Below are 23951 nucleotides of genomic sequence, written 5' to 3' on the forward strand. Positions count from 1 at the left end.
CTCAACCCTGTGAAACTGCCAGTATTTACCCATATGGTGGGTCCTAATGCTAATTTTCATACTGCCTGGCGGTAAACAGCAACCCGGATGTGGTCAGAAATAGAATCCGGCTCTGACAGGGCTGGGGCACCCACCAGTGGGGCTTGGGGGAATCATCACTCTGTCACCACCACCACCCCAAATATGCAGCCATCCTTCCCTCTGTTCTTCCTGACAGACTTGCCGGCACCTGAAGGCCTAAAGTTCAAGTCCATCAAGGAGACGTCTGTGGAAGTGGAGTGGGATCCTCTGGACATTGCTTTTGAAACCTGGGAGATCATCTTCCGGAATATGGTAAGGAGCACAGAGGAGCAGGCATATTTGGCCTCGAGGATCTGAAAGATGGTCCCAGGGCTCTACAGACTCATATTGGCTTTATTTTCCTAGCTTCTGGGGGAGGACAGGGCTGTGGTTAGCCCCCGCATGTTTTCTCCTATATCTAAGGGGTTTCAAGAAGTCGGTAAGCGTAGCCCTGAGGGCTGTGAACTCAAGTAGATGTTAAGCCATCTCTGGGTCCCCTCTGCTCCTCATATTCTGGCAAATTTCTACTCAGAGGCAAAGAAGAGGAAAAATGACCTCTGTCTCCAGATGCCCCAGGCATATCTGAGGTTGAGCATCCTTTCTGTCTGGGCCTTAAAGCACAGAAGAGGCGAGGAATCAGGTTCCTGAGACCGAGCCCGGCCACTAACTCACTGGGTGCCTATGGGACAACCAGCCAACTTCTCTGATGCTTGCTTCTCAGTCTGTCATAGGAAGGATGGAATCTGTGGCTCTAGAGCTACTTTGGCTCTCACATTCTGTCCCTTGGCTGAAATGTCACAGGAGTGAGTAGGGAGGTTAAAAAGAGGGAGACGTCAACTCGAGAAGTGTCCTTATCATCTGTGTGTCCCCAGTACCTGCCACGCTGATCGGCAGCCCAGTGAGAGTTTAGCGAAGAAGTGGATGTGGAAGGAATGAGTCACAGAGAAGAAGGTGCCAACCTTCTTTAGGTCTTACCAAGGTCCTCCTGTCTTCCAGAATAAAGAAGATGAGGGAGAGATCACCAAAAGCCTGAGGAGGCCAGAGACCACATACCGGCAGACTGGTCTGGCGCCCGGGCAAGAGTATGAGATCTCTCTGCACATCGTGAAGAATAATACCCGGGGCCCAGGCCTGAAGAGGGTGACCACCACCCGTGAGTACCACCTTTAGTAGCGTAGACACTGTGACATAGCTGACTGTCCCCCATAGTGCCTCCGCTCGATAGCATTTCCTCTTGCATAGTTTCTGCATCAACCAGATTTTGCTACGTAAAAAAAAAAAAAAAAGCTTAAAACAATGATTTGTGGCTTAAAACAATGATTCTGCACATTGGTGATTTGGGGTTGGGCTCTGCTGGGCAACTCTGTTTGAGACCATGTTTTGCATGCTCGCTTATGCATCTGTGGGGGCTGGGGGCTGGTCGGCCCTGGGTGGCCTCAACCAGGATGTGCCTTTCTGCTCTCTCAGCCTCCAGCCTGCTAACCCCTGGGCCTGCTCACGTGACACTGTATCACTCTGTCAAAGCAAATCTCAAGGCCAGTCCAGACTTAAGGGGTGGGGAAGCAGACCCATCCCTTGATGAAAGGAGCCTCAAAGCGATTTCAAAGGGGGCACAGGGACAGGAAGATAGATAAGAGAGACCACTGTAAATAACCCACCACATCATCTAATGCTCCAGTCCTGTGAAAGAGGTAGGACACATACTATAGCTGCTACTTTTCAAGAGTAGAAACTGAGGCTTTGGGAACCTAAATCACTCTAACAAAGACCACATGGTTAACAATGGGCCGCCACGAGGCCACAATTGTCAGTGAGCATCTAGTTTTATGACTTTCACCTCAGTTACCATTGGCATTGACTAGGAGCTGGTCTATGAAGAGTGTCCATCCCGTATCTCCAGTAGGAACATAAGTGTCACTCAATAATAAAGATGTCAGAACTCCTTGGAGGTAGATCAGAATTCGGCACTACTAGATCCCTTGGTGGGGGGGCGGGGGGGAAGAAAGTCTGAATTTGGGATCATTCTACCAAGAAGCAAAATCATAAACATCAATAAATAAATTTATTTTGCGCTGCCATTTGGGAAAACCTCTGTATCTCCTTCAGGATAGCGCATGTGCCAACTGTATAAGGAATTGATTCCTTTTGGCAAGAGTTGTTGGAAAAATTAAATCTGTTGACTAATGACAAGAAAGAACATCTTGCATTTAAATATTTGCACATTTTGCCTAGCTCAGAGCCAACTCCTAGATTGTCTCCTCTATAAGCAAGTGTTTTCCATCATTCTGACACCATCCCTCTGTGGTAGGTAGAGAGCGGTATCAAATCATTAGATCACCAGAAAGGCATAGAAAAGACCCAGTAAATGCTTACCTGCTGTAGAGAAGGCACACCGAAACCACACACACACACACACACACACAAAAAAAAAAAAAAAAAAAAAAAAAAACAAACACCATTTCTTTTATCTGCCTCTTTCTTTTTAATCTAACTCTGGGGATTAGCTGCTTTATTCTTCTTGCAGGACAAACATTCCAACACCTGAAGTTCCATAATCACATAAATATCAACACTGAGAGGCAGACACTTATGTGTTCATTTTGCTGGTAGCTGAACTTTATCCAGGTTTAAAGGTTAACCTTAAAGTTTGGGTAACAAAGCATTTTTGGCTCCTTCTCTCTTCTTATCTGTGTAAGACTGTATCATAACCGTTTCTGGCACCTGGATGCTTTTGAGAGTCCTTTAAAGGAGCAAGAGCATGGGCTGTGGACCCAAACAGACCTGAGTGTGAATTCCAGCTTCATTGCTCACCATCACCTTGTGCAATTCTTTTTCTTTAATCCCATGACCTACCATCAGGAAAATGGGTTTATGGTGTCCTTGCGGGGTCATCATGAGAGTTAAGACATACATGACAAAGCATTGTGCTTGGCATGTAGTCGGCACACAGCAGTGCTAGTCTCCTCTTATTCAAGGGTCTCAAGGGTCGCTGGGGGCGGTGAGGGGGAACATCAGTGAGCATGACTCAATCCCAACTTCTTACAAAACAGCTGCTAAGGCTAGTAGCAGGCGTGGTCTGGGTGCTTGCTAGCACCTGTAAGAACACAGGACAGGCAGGGTCACTGTTGAATTGTAGTTTTGTTTTCATTGTGTATCTTGTGGGCTCATTGTCCATAAGCTGAGACTGATGCGCTAACACTTAGAAGTCAAAAAATAGACTCTGCAGGTTTCTTATAATCAAATATGTCTTATCCCTCCTTCTCATTCTCCATATAACACTGAAGTTCCTTTCATCTGATATCATCTCCTCAACCAATGCTGAAAACACAAACTTAGCTATTTTTAAATTGAAGAAATAAAGAAACATTGACTAACTGCCTAAATATCTTAATTTTAGGCATTTACCAAATGCTTGGTCTGTTTTAATGTTTGCATTAAAATTGTTTATATACTTAGAAAAAAAGAATTAAGACATAAATGACAAAGTCTGACACTCTGCTGGGAATTAAAAGGGGTCAAAGACCCACTCTCTAAATAAATGAATTTAGATCCCTATCTAAATTGAATAATACAGTTTGAATAAACTATAGAGAAATATGTTACAAAAGAGTGAAAAAAAAGTGCATGAGGATTCTCTTATTTTTAATTGTGCTAAAACTATTTAGAATGAGATTTACTCTCTTCATGACTGTTGTCAGCTGCATACACTGCGTTGTCTAGCACATCTCTAGAACTTACCGTACATAACTGAAACTTTATACTTCTTGGAGGAGGGTGTATGTGCTCCTCTGATTACAACAAGGGTCAAAGAGGACACGTAAGTGGGGTTTTGAGGGATGAATGAGATATTTTTAGAGGGAGCAGGATCAATCTCAGGACGAAGACACAAAGGAACAGCAAGTGCAGAGGCCAAGAGGTGAGAAATAGTACGCCATGCCTGCCATCACAACACAACGGAACACACACAATACAACATGACAACATGAGGGCAGGTGGGGCGGGAGGAGGGCTGAGATGGAGGCACAAAGATAGTGAGACTTGGGACAGCGGTGACTTTCTGCCTGAATTCTTTCCTCGTAAGTAACTTTCCACACCTGGCCAAGGCAGGGATGGCCTCAATTGTGGGCTCCATAATTCTGATGGAGAAGTTACCAACCATCCAGGGAGTTTTGCCTAATTAAGAAGTCAGAGAGACTAAATCAATGTTTTGTTTTGTTTTGTTTTGTTTTGTTTTAAATGAAAAAGGCCCTTAGCATGTTTCTTCAACTCATGAGAACCGTAGTGATAATAATAACAGGGCAAGGTGCATTTATCATGTAACTGCCATGCTCCAGGCTCTGTGCTAGGTGCTTTGCAAGCATTATCTCCTTTAATGTTCAGTAAAACAACAAACCCTGCAAGGTGGTTGTCATCATCTTTCTCTATAGCTTGTCAAATGGGAAATCAAGACTCAGAAAGACAAAATAAGGTCAGTTGGTCAGTATACACTGAACTCTCCAGAAATGGAGCTGGATGGTTGGTTGCAAGTCCCTCTCTGCTCAGCCCTTGATGCTGGCCCCAATCTCTGAAACTACTCTGTCATCTGCCTGTCACAGGCTTGGATGCCCCCAGCCAAATTGAGGTGAAAGATGTCACGGACACCACTGCTCTGATCACTTGGTTCAAGCCCCTGGCTGAGATTGACGGCATTGAACTCTCCTACGGAATCAAAGATGTGCCTGGTGACCGTACCACCATCGATCTCACACATGATGAGAACCAGTACTCCATTGGGAGCCTGAAGCCAGACACCGAGTATGAGGTGTCTCTCATCTCCCGTAGGGGTGACATGTCCAGCAACCCGGCCAAAGAGACCTTCACAACAGGTAACAGGCCTTCCCTTGTCAACAGCCAGGAAAGAAAGGATTGTGTCTTCCAGGCTCCTTTGACAGTAGGAAAATAGAAAGGAAGATTTCATTCCTTTAAATGTTTATTTTAAAATATTGTAGGAGTTAGACTTTAAAGGAAAAAAACTATACCACATAACCTTCTAAAAAAAAAAAAAACAGCAGACATAGAAGATGCTGGTCTCACAATCTCAGACCAAAAATGTGCTGATTAAAATAAAATTCAAATAAATATTTTCATAATGAAGTATAGTTTAATAAAGCATAGTGACAAAGACGCCCGTAACCTCTTAGCCTCTGGCATTCCTTTAAAAGTCCCAGAGTGTCAATCACTAATTCAATAAATATATTTTGGAGCTCAGTAAGCACCATATGAGTTATTAGAAATACAGTGATGGGCACAATAGACCAGTTCTTAACATTCACAGATCTTATATATTTGTAAGTTTCTATATAGTTTTTTTAAGCATAAAATCTGAGGAGCTTGTGAATGACTAGAGTATCACATACATCAATAATAGGGAAAGGTAAAAAAATAAAATGAAATGAAATGAAATAATGGGGAAAGGTGCCAATATGTAGTATTTATTTAGATCTGTGCATCAAGTATTTGTGTGGGTGGGGACGATTTTGTCGTTTTGCTCCAATGGCAGGTGCCTTTCATGTCTCAGCTTGAATTGTCAGACTCCCAGTCTCCTGGGCACCTGTGTTTTCAATATAAATGTCCCTTCCTCTTCCAAATAGGCCTGGATGCTCCTAGAAATCTCCGTCGTGTCTCCCAGACAGACAACAGCATCACCCTGGAATGGAGGAATGGCAAGGCAGCTGTTGACAGTTACAGAATTAAGTACGCTCCCATCTCTGGAGGTGACCATGCCGAGGTCGAAGTCCCAAGGAGCCCGCAAGCCACCACCAAAACCACACTCACAGGTGAGCTCCACCTCCCAAATCCAGCCGACCCGTCAGGAGGCATGTCCTTGTTTTGCAGCCCTTCACGTAGAGAAAATAGTGCAATTCCCAGCTATCCCTCCCACTTGGACTTCAGGGAGACAGTCTGTAGAACATACCAGACAATGAGAAATCATAGCTTCCAGCAACAGGCAGCTCACAGCTATTTTGATGATCCTTTGAAAGTCTTTCCAGTTTGGGGCTGACTATCCACCTGCATGTTCTCTCTTAGGTCTGAGGCCAGGAACTGAATATGGGATCGGAGTGTCTGCTGTGAAGGCAGACAAGGAGAGCGATCCAGCCACCATCAACGCGGCCACAGGTGAGACACCCCTGGGTCCCCGTCACCTCTGGGCTGGTGCTGGCAGATGTGCTGGGGCTCGGGAGGCAGAAAATGTACTTTGAAAGGAACAGTACATGCTCAGAGGAGAAAGGGACCCCTAGCATCATTTAGCCCAGATGTCTAATTCAAAAGTAACATAAGCACGCCGCATCTAAATGATTCTGAAGGGGAATGAGATTTTTTTTTTTTAGGAGAAATTGGAACCAGATTTTATAAGAAACCTTTTAAGCTAGTAATCAGTTCCATTTTTTAATAAACCATGAACAAATCAAAACATATCTGGGAGGTTTTCTCTTAGAAAACACCTGACTTTTATAGTATAACCTTGTCCTACAGATGATAAGTAGCAGGAACATAGTTTCAGACTATGGATAAGAGTCCACAGTCTTTACCCATTTTCATCCTGAAAATACTCTTTTTCATTTGCTCTTACCCATTACATCCTGAAGCTCCCACCTCTGGATGAGGGTGGTGAGGACCTGTATGATTTGACACCACTGATTCTTTCTTCAAGGTTTGCTTTGTTGTTGTTTTTCCACCTGGAAATTTTGTTAAAGAAAAGAAAACTCTTCCCTCTACTTCTCCACCAGTCTCCTCCTTACTTCCCCCCAGGGACTGTGAAGAAAGAGGTCCAGTGTGCAAAGAGGATGTAGATCATGCCTCACAGGGCTTCCTCATTATGCAGGACCCAATGCTGAGCACTCGCGCACCTATTCTTTTTCATCTTTTTATTTTGAAGTAATTGTCAAGTCACATGCTGTTGTGAGAAATAATACAGAGAGATCCCCCTAAACCCTTTGCCCAGTTTCCTCCAAAGGTCAACAACTGTGTAACCATAGAACAATAGCACAACCAGGAAACTGACACTGATACCATCTATCAACTTTATGCACATTTCACTAGTTTTACATGCATTCATTTTTGTATGTATGTATTTAGTACTATGTGGTTCTATCATAAGCAGCCATCAATACAGTTAAGACACAGAATAGTTCCATCACTAGGGTCACTTTTGTCCCCTTTTTCATAGCCGTGGGCACCTCCCTCCCGCCCCCTCTCCCTAACCCTGGGCAATCCCTAATCTTTTCTTCATCTCTGTCATGTTGTTATTTCAAGAATGCTACATAGAAGGAATCACACATACAGTACGCAGCCTGCAGAGACTGGCTTTTTAACTCCACATAATTCTCTCAAGGTCCATTCAAATTGTTTCTTGTGTCAATAGTCAGTTCCTTCTTTTAGATGCTTTCAATCGAGTAGTATTCCATGGTATGCATACGCCTCCATATTCTTTTTAATCTTCCAAAATTCCAACAAGGCACTGTACAACAGCACCTTAGAGAGGGGAAAACAGACTCAGAAGGAAAGCCACCTGCAGCCACATAGCCCCTGGATGGCAGAGCTGGAATGCGAGCTCCCAGCTCCCTTTCAGCCCCAGAAGCAGCCCTGCCTTCCAGCCTGAGAGGCGTGTTAATCAACCTGCTTTCCTCCCAGACCTGGACGCACCCAAGGACCTTCGGGTGTCTGAAACTGCTGAGACCCACCTGACCCTACACTGGAGGAAGCCTTCAGCCAAGTTTGACCATTACCGCCTCAACTACAGCCTACCCTCAGGCCAGCCAGTGGAGGTGAAGCTCCCCAGAGATACCACCTCCTACGACCTGAGAGGCCTGGAGCCTGGGAAGGGATACTCCATCCTCCTGACAGCAGAGAAGGGCAGGCACAAGAGCAAGCCTGCACGGCTAAATGCATCCACAGGTGAGGTCAGCCTCTGAGTTCCCTCCAGACCCTCTGTGGGGTCTAAGGTTCGCACACCCATAAGTCGGGCCATCTTCATAAGGGAAAGTCAGGGGGGGAGAACCAACAACTTTCTCTACTTATGCATCTTCTACGGAGCACTTTGAAGGAAATATTCACTTACCATTTCCTCTCTCAGCTGACTCAGCAGTCTTCTTGCTGGGAAATCACTAGCATTTTTAAGATATTTCTTCCCAAGGGAACTGAAAGCATCAGGGTTTGTGTTTTTCTTTGGTGTTTGTTGTTGTTGTTGTTGTTGTTCTTCTTCTTCTTCTTTTAAATTAATTAATTTTGTGCATTTTACAGAGTCTTTTAAATTGTTTCTTATATTTTGGCCCCCTTCATGAGACTAACAATTAATTTACTTTTCACTTTTTATTTTTTTCAAGATGACCAAGATTTTGGTAAGGATGTTTTGATTATTTCCTGCTAAATGTTTTTTTAAGTTGACTTCTTATTTATTTATTTATGTTTAGTAATCTCTACACCCAACTTTGGGGCTCAAACTCATGACCCCAAGATCAAGAGTCGTGTACTCCACTGACTGAGCCAGCCAGGCACCCCTCCCGCTAAATGTTTTTATTTCAGGTCTTTTGCTTCCCTCTAAGGTTACCTGAGAAGTTGCATATGATCCTTTGAGGCTTGCACAGCACCATCCTCGTTTTCTTTCCTCCTAGTCTTAAAGAAGCAAACTTGATTTTTCCATGACAGCTAAATCCTGATTGCCAGTTCCTTCTTCCTGATTATCCTATTCCTTGTACCTGCTGCCACAGTTCCTCAGTAGCCAAGTTGAAAAAATGATCAGGAAAAAAATTTTCATTCTTCCTATATGAAAAAATATGTGCACATATAATTGTGGCCCCAAACTATTCAAGAAGTATAGGTGAAAAATGTTAATTCTTCAGGGCTTGGCAAGTAATAGTTTTTCATTTCAATTTAATTAGTCTTTATTGAGGACCCACTGAATACATTTTAGTGTGCTGATATTTGAGGGGGAAGTGGGTCACGTACTCGGCATTGTTATTTTTACTCATGTGTTCCCTGTCCGTGGGGAAGACTGGATAGTCGGAATGTCAGACAGAACAATGTCAAGGAAAGGGGGTGAATGGGAGAATCAGGGGCAGCCAGAGAAAGGGTCATGGCAGAGATGTTAGTCTTACACAATATCAATAAGCAGGGCAAATTGCCCATAGTGATGGGCAAATTTGTAAATGCCTTGAAGAATCTTTGTCTTTATGGGTACCTTCACCTGCCAAAAAACAGAGAACTCAAAAAATGTCACTTAACCAAAATGGAAGTTGATTTCTTCTCCTAAGGTAAATCTGAGACTAGGTGGTTCAGGTCTGGCATAGCAGTTCCAAGTTATCAGGGAGTTAGGCTCCTTCTCTTTTTCTGTTCCACCATTCTTAGTGCTTGGTCCATTCCCAAGGTCACTTTCATGTCACAATATGGCTGCTGCAGTACAGCCTTCACGTCTCTGAATGAGGCAGCCAGAAGGAGGAAGAACCAAAACCAAGAAGGAGTACCTCCTAGATGAGTCTTTCTGGAAACCTCACCGTTGACTTCTGCTCATATTCATGGGCCACTCCAAGCTATAAGCAAGTTTAGGGAAAGTGGTCTGGTTCAGCTTGTTCCTGCCCACATAAAATTGTTGTTTATAAAGGAGAGAGAAGGGATATTTGGTAGACAAAGAGTAGCTTCTTTAGAAAGTCTAAGGTGAGCTCAAGTGGTCAATTGTATTGACTCTGCACACGTACTGCTTCCAACCCAGCTATGAGATGATCATCAAGGGTGATCTGGAGGGACAGTTGAATCCTAGATAAAGGAGGGGCAAGATAAACTCCAGAAGAAAAAAATCTACGGTAGAGATTTGAATGTTTCAGCTTTATAAACATGAGCTTGTCATAAGATGTCAAGGGACAGCAAATGAACCAGAAAAACAAGAGAGAAGGTATTTCTCTTCTTTTTCTACTTCCTCTCCTGCTCCTCTTCCTTCTCTCTCTCTCCCCCTCTCTCTTTTCACCTTTCCTTGAGTTTGACAAATGCTGTATCTGAATGTTTCCTATCTTTACTCAATCATTTTACCCTCTGGCCATAGCTAGGTTATCTCCTGTCTCCAGAGGGAAAGCCCCAGGCCTCAGCGGCTCAGGAAGATGAAAGCATTCAAGTGAACCACAGGCTGGAATTACTTGGTCTCTGACTAAGAGCCCAGTTTTGGCATCCCAAAGATTCAGTGGTTTCATTTCCTTAGCCATGAATCCTTCGTATGGTTTCATAAAAATCATGTTGTCTATTTAAAGACATCCTTCATTTCAGGAAAAAAAAAATGTGCAGAGTCCCTTTTATTAGCTCTTCCTCTACAGTCTCCAGAATATTTTTCCCTATGGCTTTCTCCATGGAACAGCTTTATTTTATTAAAAGTGAGGTGGATGTTTCTTTCCTTCTCCTAAATTCTATCTTTTCAAGTCTTCAACATTTAGTTGACCAATAACGTTTACAACTGAGCTCTATGGGCTAAGTTCTATGGATACTAGATCAATTAGGCCCAGATTGTGCCTCCAGGGGACTTGTGGGTAAACATAGGAACAGACAACAACAGAACACTCTGCTTGCTAGAGTTAGGGGTACAGAGGGTAGAGCAGAAGTGCAGGATGACTTCTGGCATCAGGAAAGGCTTAAAATGGCAGGAAGCTTTTGCACAGACACATAAAGGCAAACAGGACTGTGTTGAGGAATATGGAAATAAGTTCAAGTGTAGGCACTTAGCCTGATACATATGGGGAAAAAATACATATGGAAAGAAAAAAAGAAACAGATAAAGTGGGAGCTCTTGGGCAAGTGTATCATGTGGCTGTGAGTCCTGAAATGTCAAAGGGCTATAGGTTCAAACCTCAAAAGAAAGGGGGTCCCGGTTCTGCATCGCTAGACTCTTCTTTTTCTTTTATTTTAAAGATTTATTTATTTATTTGAGAGAGAGAGTTCGACCAGGAGAGGCAGAGGGAGAGAGGGAGAGAAAATCTCGAGCAGACTCCACGTTGAACACAGAGCCCAATGCAGGGCTTCGTCTCATGAGCCTGAGATCATGAGCTGAGCTGAAACCAAGAGTTGGATGCTCAACCAACTGTGCCACCCAGGAAGCCCCATCCCTAGATTCTTAATAACAGAAGTCTGCAAAGTGCTGCTGATTATCCATGGGTTTTATGGAGGAAATGTGGAATTGGCTGTCCCCAAAGCATTTTTTCCCAGGGAATTCCACAGCTCTAGCCACGGAATTGAGCCAAAATGCAAACTTTTTCCTTCATGCAGAACCAAATTAAACATATGCATAAGCCAGCTGCCCATCTCACACCTGAAATAAAATCCAAAGACCCTACCGCAGCCTATATGGCCCTGCAGACTCTGGCCCTTCCAATCTCTCTGACCTCACTCCCGACTCTCGTCCTCTTGTTCCTTTCACCATGGTCCCCCTGGCCTTCTCGCTGTCCCTGAGTATGCCTAGCCTGCTCCTACCTTAGGACATGTACACATGCTGTTCCTGCTGCGTAAATACCAGTCCTCTCCCAGTGGTTCATTGGCATCTGCTTCATTTCATTCAGCTGGAGTGTCCTCTCAGTAGACCTCTCTGGCCACCAGTCTTAAATGGTGTTCCCATCCTGATTTACCCCTTCATGCTACTCCAGAATTCTTCATGACAACTTACCTGGCCTGATGTTATTCAGTATTGGTTTATTTGCCTATGACCTGCCTCCTTCTACTGACCAGAATGTAAAGACTCTGTTGTGTCCCTTATTCAGGGCTGCATCCCCAGTGCCTTAGACACAGCCAAGCATGTGCTTCGTGAGCATCTGGGGACTCCCGCTGCACCAGAGGGGCAGTGTTTCCATTGAATCTCCTTGTTTTTTCCTTCTACCTCTACATTAACAGGCCAAATTCTCTCTCTGTAGGACAATGGGAAGGGAAGTTACTCTGCTGTCTTTAATTAAGCTTATTCTGGATAGAAAAGGAAGGAAAGAAAGGAGAGGGGGGACAGGAAAGGGAGGATGAAGGAAGGGAAGAGAAGGAGGGAGGGAGAAAGAAAGGAAGGAAGGAGAAAGAGAGACAGGGAGACAGAGAGAGGTAGAATGACATTAGCGTTGAGGAAAATCAGTGTGTGCCAGGCATCTCTCCCACCCTGCACCCCTGCACCCCATTTGTATTCTGATAACTCAGTAACACTGCTATGAATTTGCTGTGAGCAGTAGGGACATGAAACAGTGAGAATATGTTAAACAAAAGGCCAATAAAGCATCTTTCCATACTTGCGTAAGACTCAACAATGACACCCCAGTAATTCTCATGGGTTTGGGAAGCAGAAAGGTGGAAATTTGCTTATAGTCTGCAAGTAACAGAGAACATTCTGTTCTGATGCCATTTTGATTCATTCATGGAGCAAACTCGAATTTATTCAAATATTTAACCATCCAACAAATATTTATTACTTAACTGCTATGGGTCAGGCAATGCTGGTGTATCTATAGATAGAACAGGAAGGCACACAATGATGCACGTTGTGGGATCCCTGGGTGGCGCAGCAGTTTAGCGCCTGCCTTTGGCCCAGGGCGCGATCCTGGAGACCCGGGATCGAATCCCACTTCGGGCTCCCGGTGCATGGAGCCTGCTTCTCCCTCTGCCCATGTCTCTGCCTCTCTCTCTCTCTCTCTCTCTCTCTCTCTGTGTGTGTGACTACCCTAAATAAATAAAAATAAAAATAAATGATGCACGTTGCAATGAGAAAGAGAGACCAAAACCAGAAATATAAGAATATAACTAGTCTGCTTTAGAGGGAAATGTGGGAAGCTTTGGGAGCAAAAACTTAAGTAACCATTCCAGACCTGAGCAAAGGGAAGGAAGGCTATCAGAGAAGGCTTTTTGGAAGATATGACACTTGGCTGAGTCCTCAAAGAGGAAAAGGAGAAAGGAAATGCAGAAGGGGGTAATGACATTTCCAGCAGGAGGGACAGCATGTGAGAAGCTCACAGGCGTGAGCAACTAACTTCATATTAGTGGAACACAAGCTGCCCAGTCCTGCTGTAGGATGGAGCAGGAGCACAGCAAGGTATGGGGTTGGAGACATTATCAGAAGCTATCTAAAAAGGGCAGTGAATATCATGCTAAGGGGCTTGGACTCAATAATTGACAGTTAAAAGAGTCACTGAAAAGTTTTAAAGCAGTCAAGGCTTTTAATTTTAATTCTCTTGACTTTACAAGATAAGATCAAAGCAATTAAATCTACCCTTTGGGATCCTCGGGCTTGAATTTGGCCGTCCACCTGCTGTGGGAGAATCACTCTCTCCCATTAGTGGACGCTGAAAGTGAATTCCTAATCAGCTAGCACTTGGTAACCACCATCTACAAGATGGTGGAAGATTTAAAGTTGACAACATCTGAAGGCTGAGAGTTGGCACAGCCAGAAATTCCTCCAGGCCAGCTGGTCAACCCACCATGAGCATAGAAATGGGATTTCGAAATTCTGATTTCCCAGGCCCACTGGCATTGTTCAGAGGGTAGATGCCAGTGCACAGCTGTAAAAAAAAAAAGACAACAGCCTTTTCATAAAGAAATGCCAAGAAATCCAATGTGGAACTATACAGCGGAAACGCTGGGCTCCTGGGGCAGTAAGGCCACCAGCGTGTCACTTGCTGTTGAAATGTAGAGTCTGCATTTATGTGAAACTTCTTGGTCCCCACCTTTTTATTCATATCAATCCCTTTAATTTCATAATGATCTCTCTCCCTTTAACTTATCCATCAATTCCCTCCCATTGAAGTTACACCTTTTACTTATCTGACTAGCATTTGTTTAGTGAAAGGTCGCGGAGAGCACCCATTACAGCACCCATTACAGAGATAGTCACAGCACTACTACTCACTAAAGATAAACTGATAGTCTTCCTTGATTTACTTTAAGAAAAAAAAAGTGGAAGAACAGTGAAACTTTTTGGTGGAAATATCATCACCATGATTATTCCTATTTACTGAGCAACATGACATTATGTGAAAATCACTCTGTCAACTGCAAGAACAGATGGACCAGGACACAAGGGGTGTCATATAATAGTGTCAGTGGCATACAAAAAAAATGCCAATCCGAAGAGAAAAGATCATTTTCCCCAGGAAGAGCTATTTCCCACCGCGCATCCCCTCCTGTCCTCTCTCCATCCATCTTTACTTTCATAGACAATCCATAATCACCTCCTCCCTACCCCAGTTAGGTAACTCTCCTTACCTCTCCTACAAGCTGGTCCCTGGCATTGCTGTCACATGGGGGGGGGGGGGGGCGGGGATAAAGCTTTATGTCAGGAGTAGAGAGATCGCTTAAAAAGCAGCTACTTGAGAAGGAAAGACGGTGGCTTCATTCACTTAAAGGGGAAAATTGTTGATGCCAGCTACATTCCTGACAAGCAGCAGGAGGAGAAAAAGAGAGGAAAGTGGGATGAGTCATAGGGGGCATTTGTGGATGATAGGATTAATCTCCTTAATCTTAAACTATTGCTTAAACTGTTTTTTTTATTATTATTATTATTTATTTATTTATTTATTTATTTATTTATTCTGCTTTATATCTCTTCAATGAGGACTGCTGGAATATTTGAAAAAGACACACTCCTGATTTTAGTTGTGCTTAAATCCCAAGGTAAAAAAGGCAACTGTTATATCAGGAGCACTGCTCTTGGCCTCACCGGGCCAATGGGTTTAAGGATGGCTGACTCTCCCTTTCGTTCCCCCAAACGAGATATGCTGGGTCCTCTCTTTCTCTTCGAGATCATGTTTGTGTGGTTAAGAACTGCTATAGGGCTTTGGGTAAGCTTTTGGCCATGGATTTGGGTTATATGAGGAGCCCACAGAATGTAGTTCAAGATCACGTATGGCAAATACTTCCTGTAAAGGGCCAGAGATTAAGTATTTTAGACTTTTCAAGCCAGAAGGTTTCTGTCACAACTGCTCAGGGGTGCTTTTAGGGCAAAAAGCAGCCGTCAACAATACATGAGTGAACAAGCATGGCTGTGTTCCAATAAAACTTTATCTATGACACCAACATTTGAATTTCATTGGTATTTTCATATGTCATGAAATCTTCTTTTTGTCACAGTTTTGTATTAAAAAATACAAAAACTATGGTTAGCAATTTATTACCAAAGTAGGCAGCAGGCCAGATTTGACCATCAGATCACAGTTTGCAGACCCCCTGTTGCAGATCAAACAAGATTTGAAGGCGGGCAAGCTTTGTCAATATGAAACATGAAAAAGAACTTTCCCCAGAACTTGGAAAAGTCTGAATTAGATTCTTGAAAAGAAACATTTTTCCTTCAGAAAGGATAGCTTCAATTTTCAGGTTAGGAGCCAGCTTTAATGGACGCGTAGGGCTCTTTTGAAACTAGCGGCCGATGGGAGGCATAAATAGAGAAACAATTTGTTCTTTTAAATGAGCTGGAGGGAGTTCTTGCTCTGTTGTTTACAGGATCCATTTCCAGAGAAAACCATCTCTTCCTAGGTCAGGACGCAAAGCCCGCTTACACTCAGCCCCTGGCCAGTGATCACCTGGAAGGCATAGTCAGACAGGTGTGCTGTTGCTGTACATGGTATGTTCAGGAGATGAATGACGATGGCACCTCCGCTGTTAATTGAGCTTAATAAGCTCTGTCCGTCCCAGGCCTCAGACTTTCTTTCCAGCGAGGGACAGTTTTGCCAAGGCTCCTCGCCTTCCTCAGTACGCCCTTACTTAGACTGTGCTGATCGGTCTCTGATCTTCCTCAAGTGGTTTGTATAAACTGACCTGAGCCCCAGAGACTGACAGAAATCCCAGCTCTTAGAGACTATAAAGCAGCCCTTCCAGACGAGCCTGAGGGAGCATGAAAAGGAAGGGAATCTAAGAGGAGCCAATTTTCTCAAAATACAGAAGGCTGAGCGGCTCAAACCAAGAATCCTGAGAAGAGCCAAAGGCTGTTCCTTATGACCTCATCCTTAGGATGAGAGACACTTTCCAAAATGGAAACCAAAGCCTAGGGCACTACTAACATGGATGTGTAGAGTTTTCTAGATCCACAGGATACTGGTCAGTAGAAAAATACCATTTCCATAAGACACACCCAAACAGGCCACAAGGCAAAATAAGCATTATATTGATTTTTCTGTTGATGTTTTGATGGCGACAACACCTGCAGGGGAGGCAGCGAGAGAAACATGGTGCTCGACCCGCCCCGGCCCCCACCGCAGGCCTTTCAGCATTGGCGGTGGGTTTGCCGTTTTGGGGTTCCCAGCAGGAAAAGGACTTGAGGCATGGTTTAACTGACCCATCTCTGTCATTATTCAGACCATGCCCCTGAACTGGAAAACCTCACCGTGACCGAGGCTGGCTGGGACGGCCTCAGACTCAACTGGACCGCAGCTGACCAGGCCTATGAGCACTTTGTCATTCAGGTGCAGGAGGCCGACACGATGGAGGCACCTCAGAACCTCACGGTGCCGGGCAGCCTGCGGGTCCTGGAGGTCCCGGGCCTCAAGGCCGCCACCCCTTACAGAGTCACCATCTACGGGGTGATCCGGGGCTATAGAACACCGGTGCTCTCTGCCGAGGCCTCCACAGGTACCTCTCACCCTTCTGTCTCTAGCTTCTGTTTTTCCTAACAGGAAACTACCCACGGATCATCAGACACAACTCACTGTTCAATGGACTTGCTCTGCCCCAAGTTATAGCGTGCTGCGGTGTCTCATAAAGGGGAGCTACCAGGCTCTACGACTCCAGGGGCACCTTTGACTCTGCACCCCATGTGAACCATACCCTTCGGGGTTGTGCAGAGTCCTGCCTGGGGCCTATACACGCAGCCCCAGGGGCGGGCATCTTTACCTTCATAGCCGGACTCCCTACTGGTAAGGGATGTGAAGGCATTATATTTAAAAGGGAGAAAAAAATCCCATAATTAAGGTCCCTGCCCACTGAAGGTTGGGGCAATTCTTTAATAAGATAACAAATATTTTTCTAGACGTCATGCTCTTTGCTCTATTTCTCAAATTCAGGAAGCTGCATGATACCTGTCTCTCTAATGAAAGTCTTGTATTTCTAAGTAATGTAAAGATATTCTTGTCTTAAAGGTCCCCTGGATCCTGCTGTGTGGTTTGATCATTAAACTAGTTCTTTGTCCTTCTCCAGGGGAAACTCCCAATTTGGGAGAGGTCATGGTGTCCGAGGTGGGCTGGAACGCCCTCAAACTCAACTGGACTGCTCCGGAAGGGGCCTATGAACAGTTTTTCATTCAGGTGCAGGAGACTGACTCGGTAGAGGCAGCCCAGAACCTCACGGTCCCTGGAGGACTGAGGTCCGTGGACCTGCCTGGGCTCAAAGCAGCCACTCATTATAGCGTCACCATCCGTGGGCTCACGCGGGACTTCAGCACGACTCCTCTCTCTGTTGAAGTCTTGACAGGTACTCTAGACTAGTTCATTAATTCTCTTCCTCCCCATCTCTCTGCTCAGGAGGGATCAGAGCTCTTCCTGCTGCAAGCTGGGCTTAGGCCCCGCCACTTTGGGGAACACCAGTGAATCATCCCCACTTCCATCCAAATGTCATATCCCTTATTTGGCCAAGTCCTAGTCTAGCATGGTAGCCAATTCCATGGAAAATTCCACCTACTCTTCCCTTACAAAAGTGAGAGTTGACTTTTCTTTCAAAGCAAGATTCAGTCATAATAGCTAAGGAATTGGAAAGCACAATTTGCAAGTGGAAAAAAAAAATTGGTCTGAGCTCATTTTAAGAACACACTAAAAGATTCCCCAAAGCCCCATTTATACGTTAAGAATGGAAGTTATGAACAATTCCTAGAACTATCTTTCATTCCCGGAGACAGAAGAGAAAAACCCTGGCTTTAGTGCCAGCAATTAGAGTGTGCTCGGCACCTGCTGTAAATCATGCCTCTGTAATCAACACTAACCAGACAACTCATCCCAACCTCAGCCAGGGCGTCAGCTTACCTGAATCCCAGCATGCAATTACCTTTTTTAGTAACTCAGCAACTCTTTGTCCTCATGCAGAGGAGGTTCCAGATCTGGGAAACCTCACAGTGCCTGAGGTTCGCTGGGATGGCCTCACTCTGGACTGGACCGCCCCCGATGGGTTCTATGAGCAGTTTGTCATTGAGATCCAGGAGGCTGACCAGGCCAAGGAAGCTCACAGTCTTACGGTTCCTGGCAACCTGCGCTCTGTGGAAATCCCAGGCCTCAGGCCCGGGACCCCTTACACCGTCACTCTGCACGGCGAGGTGGGGGGCCGCAGCACTCGACCCCTTGTGGTGGAGGCCATCACAGGTATAGGACCCTCCTCCCACACCAGGGACATGACTGAGCCAACCTCTCTTTGGAATAGAGAACATTCCCCGTGCATCAGATTTTTATCCCGATGTTCCTGATGGGCAGCATGAACGCAGGTTCTAACTCAGGGAGGTCTGGGTTGGAATTCCACGTTGCTGGCTGGATGTTCCTGGGTCTATCATTTGACATTGCTGAGCCTTCTCTTCTCACCTTCAAATCAGAGATAATGGCCTACCTCAGAACATCCTCCTGAGTAGTGAATGGAACAATAGCCGGAGGTGCTTAGCAAAGGTCCCATCCTACGGTAAATACTGCACAGCAAAGAGCTCAATCTATCAGAGAGCCAGCGTATCATAATGAAAATAGCAGACACAGTAGCACTGTGGCACAGGAATAAGGTCAGAACTTTCTAGAGAAATCTTATCATTAGTGGCCTCAGAGTCATTGACTGCCGTCCAACTTGTAGTCATATCTGCATGGGATAAACTTTGAAACCATCTAGCCATCTTTGGCTGAAACCGTCCGAGTCTCTCTCTCTCTCTCCTTAACAGACACTCACGGCAGATTTCCAAGAAAGAACAGCCACACTTGACTTCAATGTTTTTCATTCAGTTTGGGGAGGAAAAACAATTTATCCCAATTTGTCCCCTGGAAATATGCTGTTCCATCTGTTATAGGAAACTCTGTGCTGTTCATGAGGTTTTTAGAAACAGCCTTAAAAGGGGCAAATGGGCCAGATTTCTGGTAATAGAGTTTTTATGCTGGACCCTCCATCCGTGCCTTTCTCCATACATCCCGTGGTTTGATAATAGCACCCAAATAACCTAATTCAAATAAGTTGTTCTTCTTGTTCACATATACCATATAAATTTGGTCCTTGCTAGAAGCTACACACAATTCCAAAAAAATAAGAAAGGTGATATCGCAATCCACCTAAGCTGGCCAGGTTATATTGTCCTGTGCTGCTTGTAAGGCCTTCAAACCAAATGAGCAAAATGGGCTTTTGAGGCACGAGCGATTTGGATACAGGGTGCTAACGGTCTCTATCTGTAGTGTGTAAACTTTTGTTTTTAGCAATAGAACTCCTTTTGCACATGGAAATCTTACAAGGAACCCTACTACGTGACAGATAAGTGGCAGCTCTCCTCGGTGAGTTAGGGAGGCAGAGGGGACTTCCTGCATTGATGCTTTCCTACAAAAGCACCGTGATGACGTGGTGCAGTCTGAATACGGCCCCTGAATATGGGACCCTGAATACGGCCCCTCCACTAGGCTGAGTTTGCTCAGACTCTCGCAGTCCTCCGAATCCTGAAATACCTGAGAATAAGTACCTCGGGTGCACCTTTTTTTTTTTTTTTTTTTGGCTGAAATCCTTACAGGTATTTTCTTTTCTAACTTTGAATCCATGGCCACTGCAGCCTTTAAAAAAGAGTCTGAGAGATTGCGCTTAATCCTGAGAGGTATGCCGCTAAACAGTGGGCTTTGCCACGTTCCGAATCCAGACTTTCTAAATCAGCAATAAGAACTACATTAAATTTCCTTCCTACGCGGTAGAGAGATAAATAGTGGGCCCTGTTCTGCACCATTTACCGAGCAAAACATAATCACTTTTAATTAAAAGTAGGCCCCTCATTTTGCACAAATGGCTTTGCTTCATGATACAGCCGTTCTTCGTTCAGGCACAAAGTACTCACAGAAGGTAGGAGGGAACGAACCGAGCCAAGAATCCAGTACAGAACGTTTGATCCCTGAAAGCCGAGCAAAGTCCAGAGATAAAACATCACATTTGCCCGACTGAGACCGCACACACTTTATAAAGCCAGTCGGATAGCAGGTGGCCAGCAGGCAGACCATGTCTCCCACGTGGAGCCATGAAATGAGGCAGGTCATTGTCTCCAATGGCTGAGACGTGCCAGGGAGACGCACCTAAATAATGATGTATCTGTTGGGCTGCCGCTTACTAAGCACTCCGTGTGGGTCAGGTACGACACTCAGGGCTTTATAAACGGGATTTAGCCATCACATGGTCCAGTAATAGGGCACTATCCGCTCTCTTTGTAGGTGAGGGGAGAGAGACTCAGGGATGAGCTGGGTGACAGGCCCAAGGCTACCCAGCTGATGTCTCATTGGTGGAATTCCAACCGCAGCCCAGCTGCCTGCAAAGCCTGTGCTTTTAGCATCACTACCCTCCTTTCTCTGACCTACAATCCCCCCTTTCCCTGGTCTACAATCCCCCCTTTCCCTGGCCCACAATCCCACCTTTCCAACTGCCTTTTAGCTTCTGGCCACACATGCCCAGACACCTCTTGTGGGTCGTGCAGTGGTTCGGATGGCATTGCCTTCTAAAGGATGAACCCCAAGGATCTTCCCCCTTACTGGCCATTTTCAACTCCTGAAGAAAGCTGTGGCTAGGTTATGGCAGTCCAAGTTGTAAAGAAATGCCCAGAGACTGCAAATGACCACACTTGCCCAGGAAAATGCTCATGCCTCTCTCTCTTTCTCTCTCTCTTCCCTAGAGCTGGGCTAGGGGACGTTTGGTTTCCTCCTTTTTGGTTTGCAGAACTGACAAATACCTCTCTGTCCTTCTTCAGAGGAGCTCCCCCAGCTAGGAGACTTAGCCGTGACCGAGGCTGGCTGGGACGGCCTCAGACTCAACTGGACCGCAGCTGACCCGGCCTATGAGCACTTTGTCATTCAGGTGCAGGAGGCCAACCTGGTGGAGGCACCTCAGAACTTCACAGTGCCGGGCAGCCTGCGGGCCGTGGAGGTCCCAGGCCTCAAGGCCGCCACCCCTTACAGAGTCACCATCTACGGGGTGATCCAGGGCTATAGAACACCGGTGCTCTCTGCCGAGGCCTCCACAGGTACCTTCCTCCCCACTGTCCACACCCTCCCTGGGTCCCCCTGCTTCCTCTCCAAGAGACTGGGCAGAAAATCAGCTTCCCTCCGCGTCTGGGCCCTTCCCTCCTGCCTCCTAGTGGCTGGCTGTGCATGCTAGGGACGTCCTTGTGAGTTGTGCTGTGGTCTACAAGCCTCTGCCATTTCCAGAATGAACGATAGAGACGTTGCCTTCTCTGACTTCCAGCCTCCAGCCTCTCCCAGACTTTCATGCCTCATCATCCCACTCCCTCTCTTTTTGAATGTTGGCTTTCTGTTTCAGGAGACAGCCTGGTGGTTTTCATTCTCCTCTCCAGTGCTGCACTATAGCTAAAAGCCACCCCTGGCCACGTGTGAGTTCGGGTAGAGCACCGATGATTTACTGTAGAGTCTTTCTGCTAGTTGGAACCCGGTGCTTTACCATCCCAAATCCCTCCAGGGTATGGGCGCCGTGGTTCTTGCATTTAAAAGAAATGTTTTAATTTAAATGTTTCTTTAAAATGCACTGAGTATAATAAGAGAACTGAATTACCCTCCTCTGGGCAATTCTCTCAGATACTGAGTCATTGTTAGAGAACACCAAATTAGCAAATAGCTAGACCAAAAAGGGGGGAAAAAATCACACAATTATGACTGGAGACGGTACCAAAGAAAAAGCCATTCATTAGGAGACGTCCACACAGCAGCATTTGAAACAAGGAATGTACCAGGCTATGAATGTCAAAGATCTGATGCCCTTTTTGCTCTTTTAATCAAGAGCTGCTCCCTGGAGTGTTGGCCTTGCGCGGCGCCCTCCCAGCGCTGGCCCAGGAGGGTGCGGCTAACTGCACTCACCCAGCGGCAGGGCCTTCCGTGCTCCCCAGGAGCCTGCTCAGTGAGCAGCGTCCCCCAGCACCGTGTTCCATTGTTCGCCTTCCCATGTGCCCTCACTGGCCTGAAGCTCAGCAGAGGTTGTCCTGTTTGGGTCTGCATACGCCTGCCCCATTTTTTAGATAATTATTACAACAAAACTGCCATGCAAACCGATACAACCTCCTGGATTCTAGCAAAAGCAGAGCTCTGCACTTTAGCCTCAATCATTTCAATAATCCTCGCTGAGACAAGCACTATACAGACAGCCACTGTGTGGATGATGACCTTGAAATGCCCAGAAATTGCAGCTGAGGCTGCCCAGGGTGGACCCAGGGCTCTTGGATCTAACATCCATAAGTCATCTCTTCCCAGAAGGCAAGAGAAATCACCTGCCATTTCTGATCCTTCCTGCAGATCCTGCGGTTTGGGTGCCCTTTTATGTGTGTGTCCAGTTTTGTTCTGTTTCTTTTTAATGAGAGCAGCATGCTTGTTTGTGAGGAATTGGAATGAGGGGAGGAAGCCGTAATCCCCTCTGATGTATGTCTCACCACGTCTGTTGGGATGGGACGCCTTCTCCTTCCCTGCTGGAGAAGCAGTACTAGCTCCTTGCACCCCGCTTCCGCCTGCCCTCTGCCTGTTTGATTCCTGTTGCGTGGAAAAGCACTGGTAGGACTGTCTCCTGGACGAAATGCTACTTCTTGGCCGAGGAGGAGGCCCTGAATGCCTGGCCTCGGCTCGGCTCCCCTGGCTGGCAACGCGGTAGCAGTAGCTCTCTTGGCCCGCACAGAGGCAGTTAGGAGAGGACGGGCTATTCTAGCAGAGTATGAAAACAGCTGGCTGCTGTCAGGAGGACGGAGACAATCCCAAGAACCGTACTGACAAGTTGCCAGTTCCCTTCAAGTCACGAAATCAGAAGCCTCAAGGTACCACCTTGGGGGGGAGTAATGGCATCAGAATCACTCAGTGTTCATTTAAATAGATGGGAGCTCCCCCAAAGCGAAGGATGCCCCTAGGAGGGAGCTGAGTAACTGGTCTCCCAAGGGCAGAGACTGGAAGCTTCCAGCACTCCTTTACCTCTTGACAGACGGCCAGCAGCCCTGCAGTGGGGGGAGCATGAGCGCTGGCCCCACGGTCCCTGCTGGCCTCCGCTACGTGGCTTCTCACACGCAGGATCTCAGCGGCAGCTCCAGAGCAGTCCAGCTGCCCCCACCTGCCTCTGTGTCTTCTCCTGTTGACCAGTCCCCTTTCTCTCTCCCCTCGGCACCGACAGCTAACACCCGCTGCATTTCCCCATAACCCTGAACTAGCCGATCCTTTTACCCAGCCGCCGTTCTATTAACAGCCTCCGTCCTAAAACACGAGCCAAATAATTAACCCTCGATTCATTTTGTCTTCTCCCCTCCCCCCCTTCCCCCTTCTCAGCCACAGGACCTGAAGTGGGAAACTTAACTGTTTCTGACATAACCCCTGAGAGCTTCAATCTCTCCTGGACAGCCACCGATGGGGCCTTCGAGACCTTTACCATTGAAATTGTTGATTCCAATAGGTTTTTGGAGACGATGGAATACAATATCTCTGGCACTGAACGAACTGCCCACATCTCAGGGCTACACCCTAATAATCATTTTGTTATCTACCTCTCGGGGCTCGCTCCCAGCATCCGGACCAAAATCATCAGTGCCACGGCCACCACAGGTACATCTGCTTCCTCCCATGTCTGATACCCTCTCTCTAGGTCTGCAGAGTCTTCTTTGCAAGGTGAAGCTGCTCCTTCTCGCCCACTGGAGCACAAGCCGTAGCGCACGTAACTCCTCCAGGACGCTAGGCTGGAGCACCACTTAACTTAAC

The 23951-nt window shown here is 46.0% G+C and overlaps 1 protein-coding gene across 9 annotated transcripts in view; it reads left to right on the top strand.

Annotated features, from left to right (window-relative positions):
- Positions 1–23951, top strand: part of TNC (tenascin C) — a 92310-nt gene that overhangs the window by 35325 nt on the left and 33034 nt on the right. For 7 of the 9 annotated variants that reach the window (XM_026002825.2, XM_026002824.2, XM_026002826.2 and 4 more), the window contains exons 5-15: positions 218–333; positions 1057–1213; positions 4656–4925; positions 5691–5876; positions 6127–6216; positions 7732–7995; positions 16384–16656; positions 17221–17493; positions 18099–18371; positions 20966–21238; positions 23526–23798. In XM_026002825.2, coding sequence (XP_025858610.2) covers positions 218–333; positions 1057–1213; positions 4656–4925; positions 5691–5876; positions 6127–6216; positions 7732–7995; positions 16384–16656; positions 17221–17493; positions 18099–18371; positions 20966–21238; positions 23526–23798 — 2448 coding nt within the window. The remainder of the gene's footprint in view (positions 1–217; positions 334–1056; positions 1214–4655; positions 4926–5690; positions 5877–6126; positions 6217–7731; positions 7996–16383; positions 16657–17220; positions 17494–18098; positions 18372–20965; positions 21239–23525; positions 23799–23951) is intronic. The other 2 variants (XM_072727541.1, XM_026002828.2) reach the window with 2 other exon arrangements.

This window comes from Vulpes vulpes, chromosome 12 (genome assembly GCF_048418805.1).
Source record: "Vulpes vulpes isolate BD-2025 chromosome 12, VulVul3, whole genome shotgun sequence".
In the NCBI taxonomy this organism is placed as follows: domain Eukaryota; kingdom Metazoa; phylum Chordata; class Mammalia; order Carnivora; family Canidae; genus Vulpes; species Vulpes vulpes.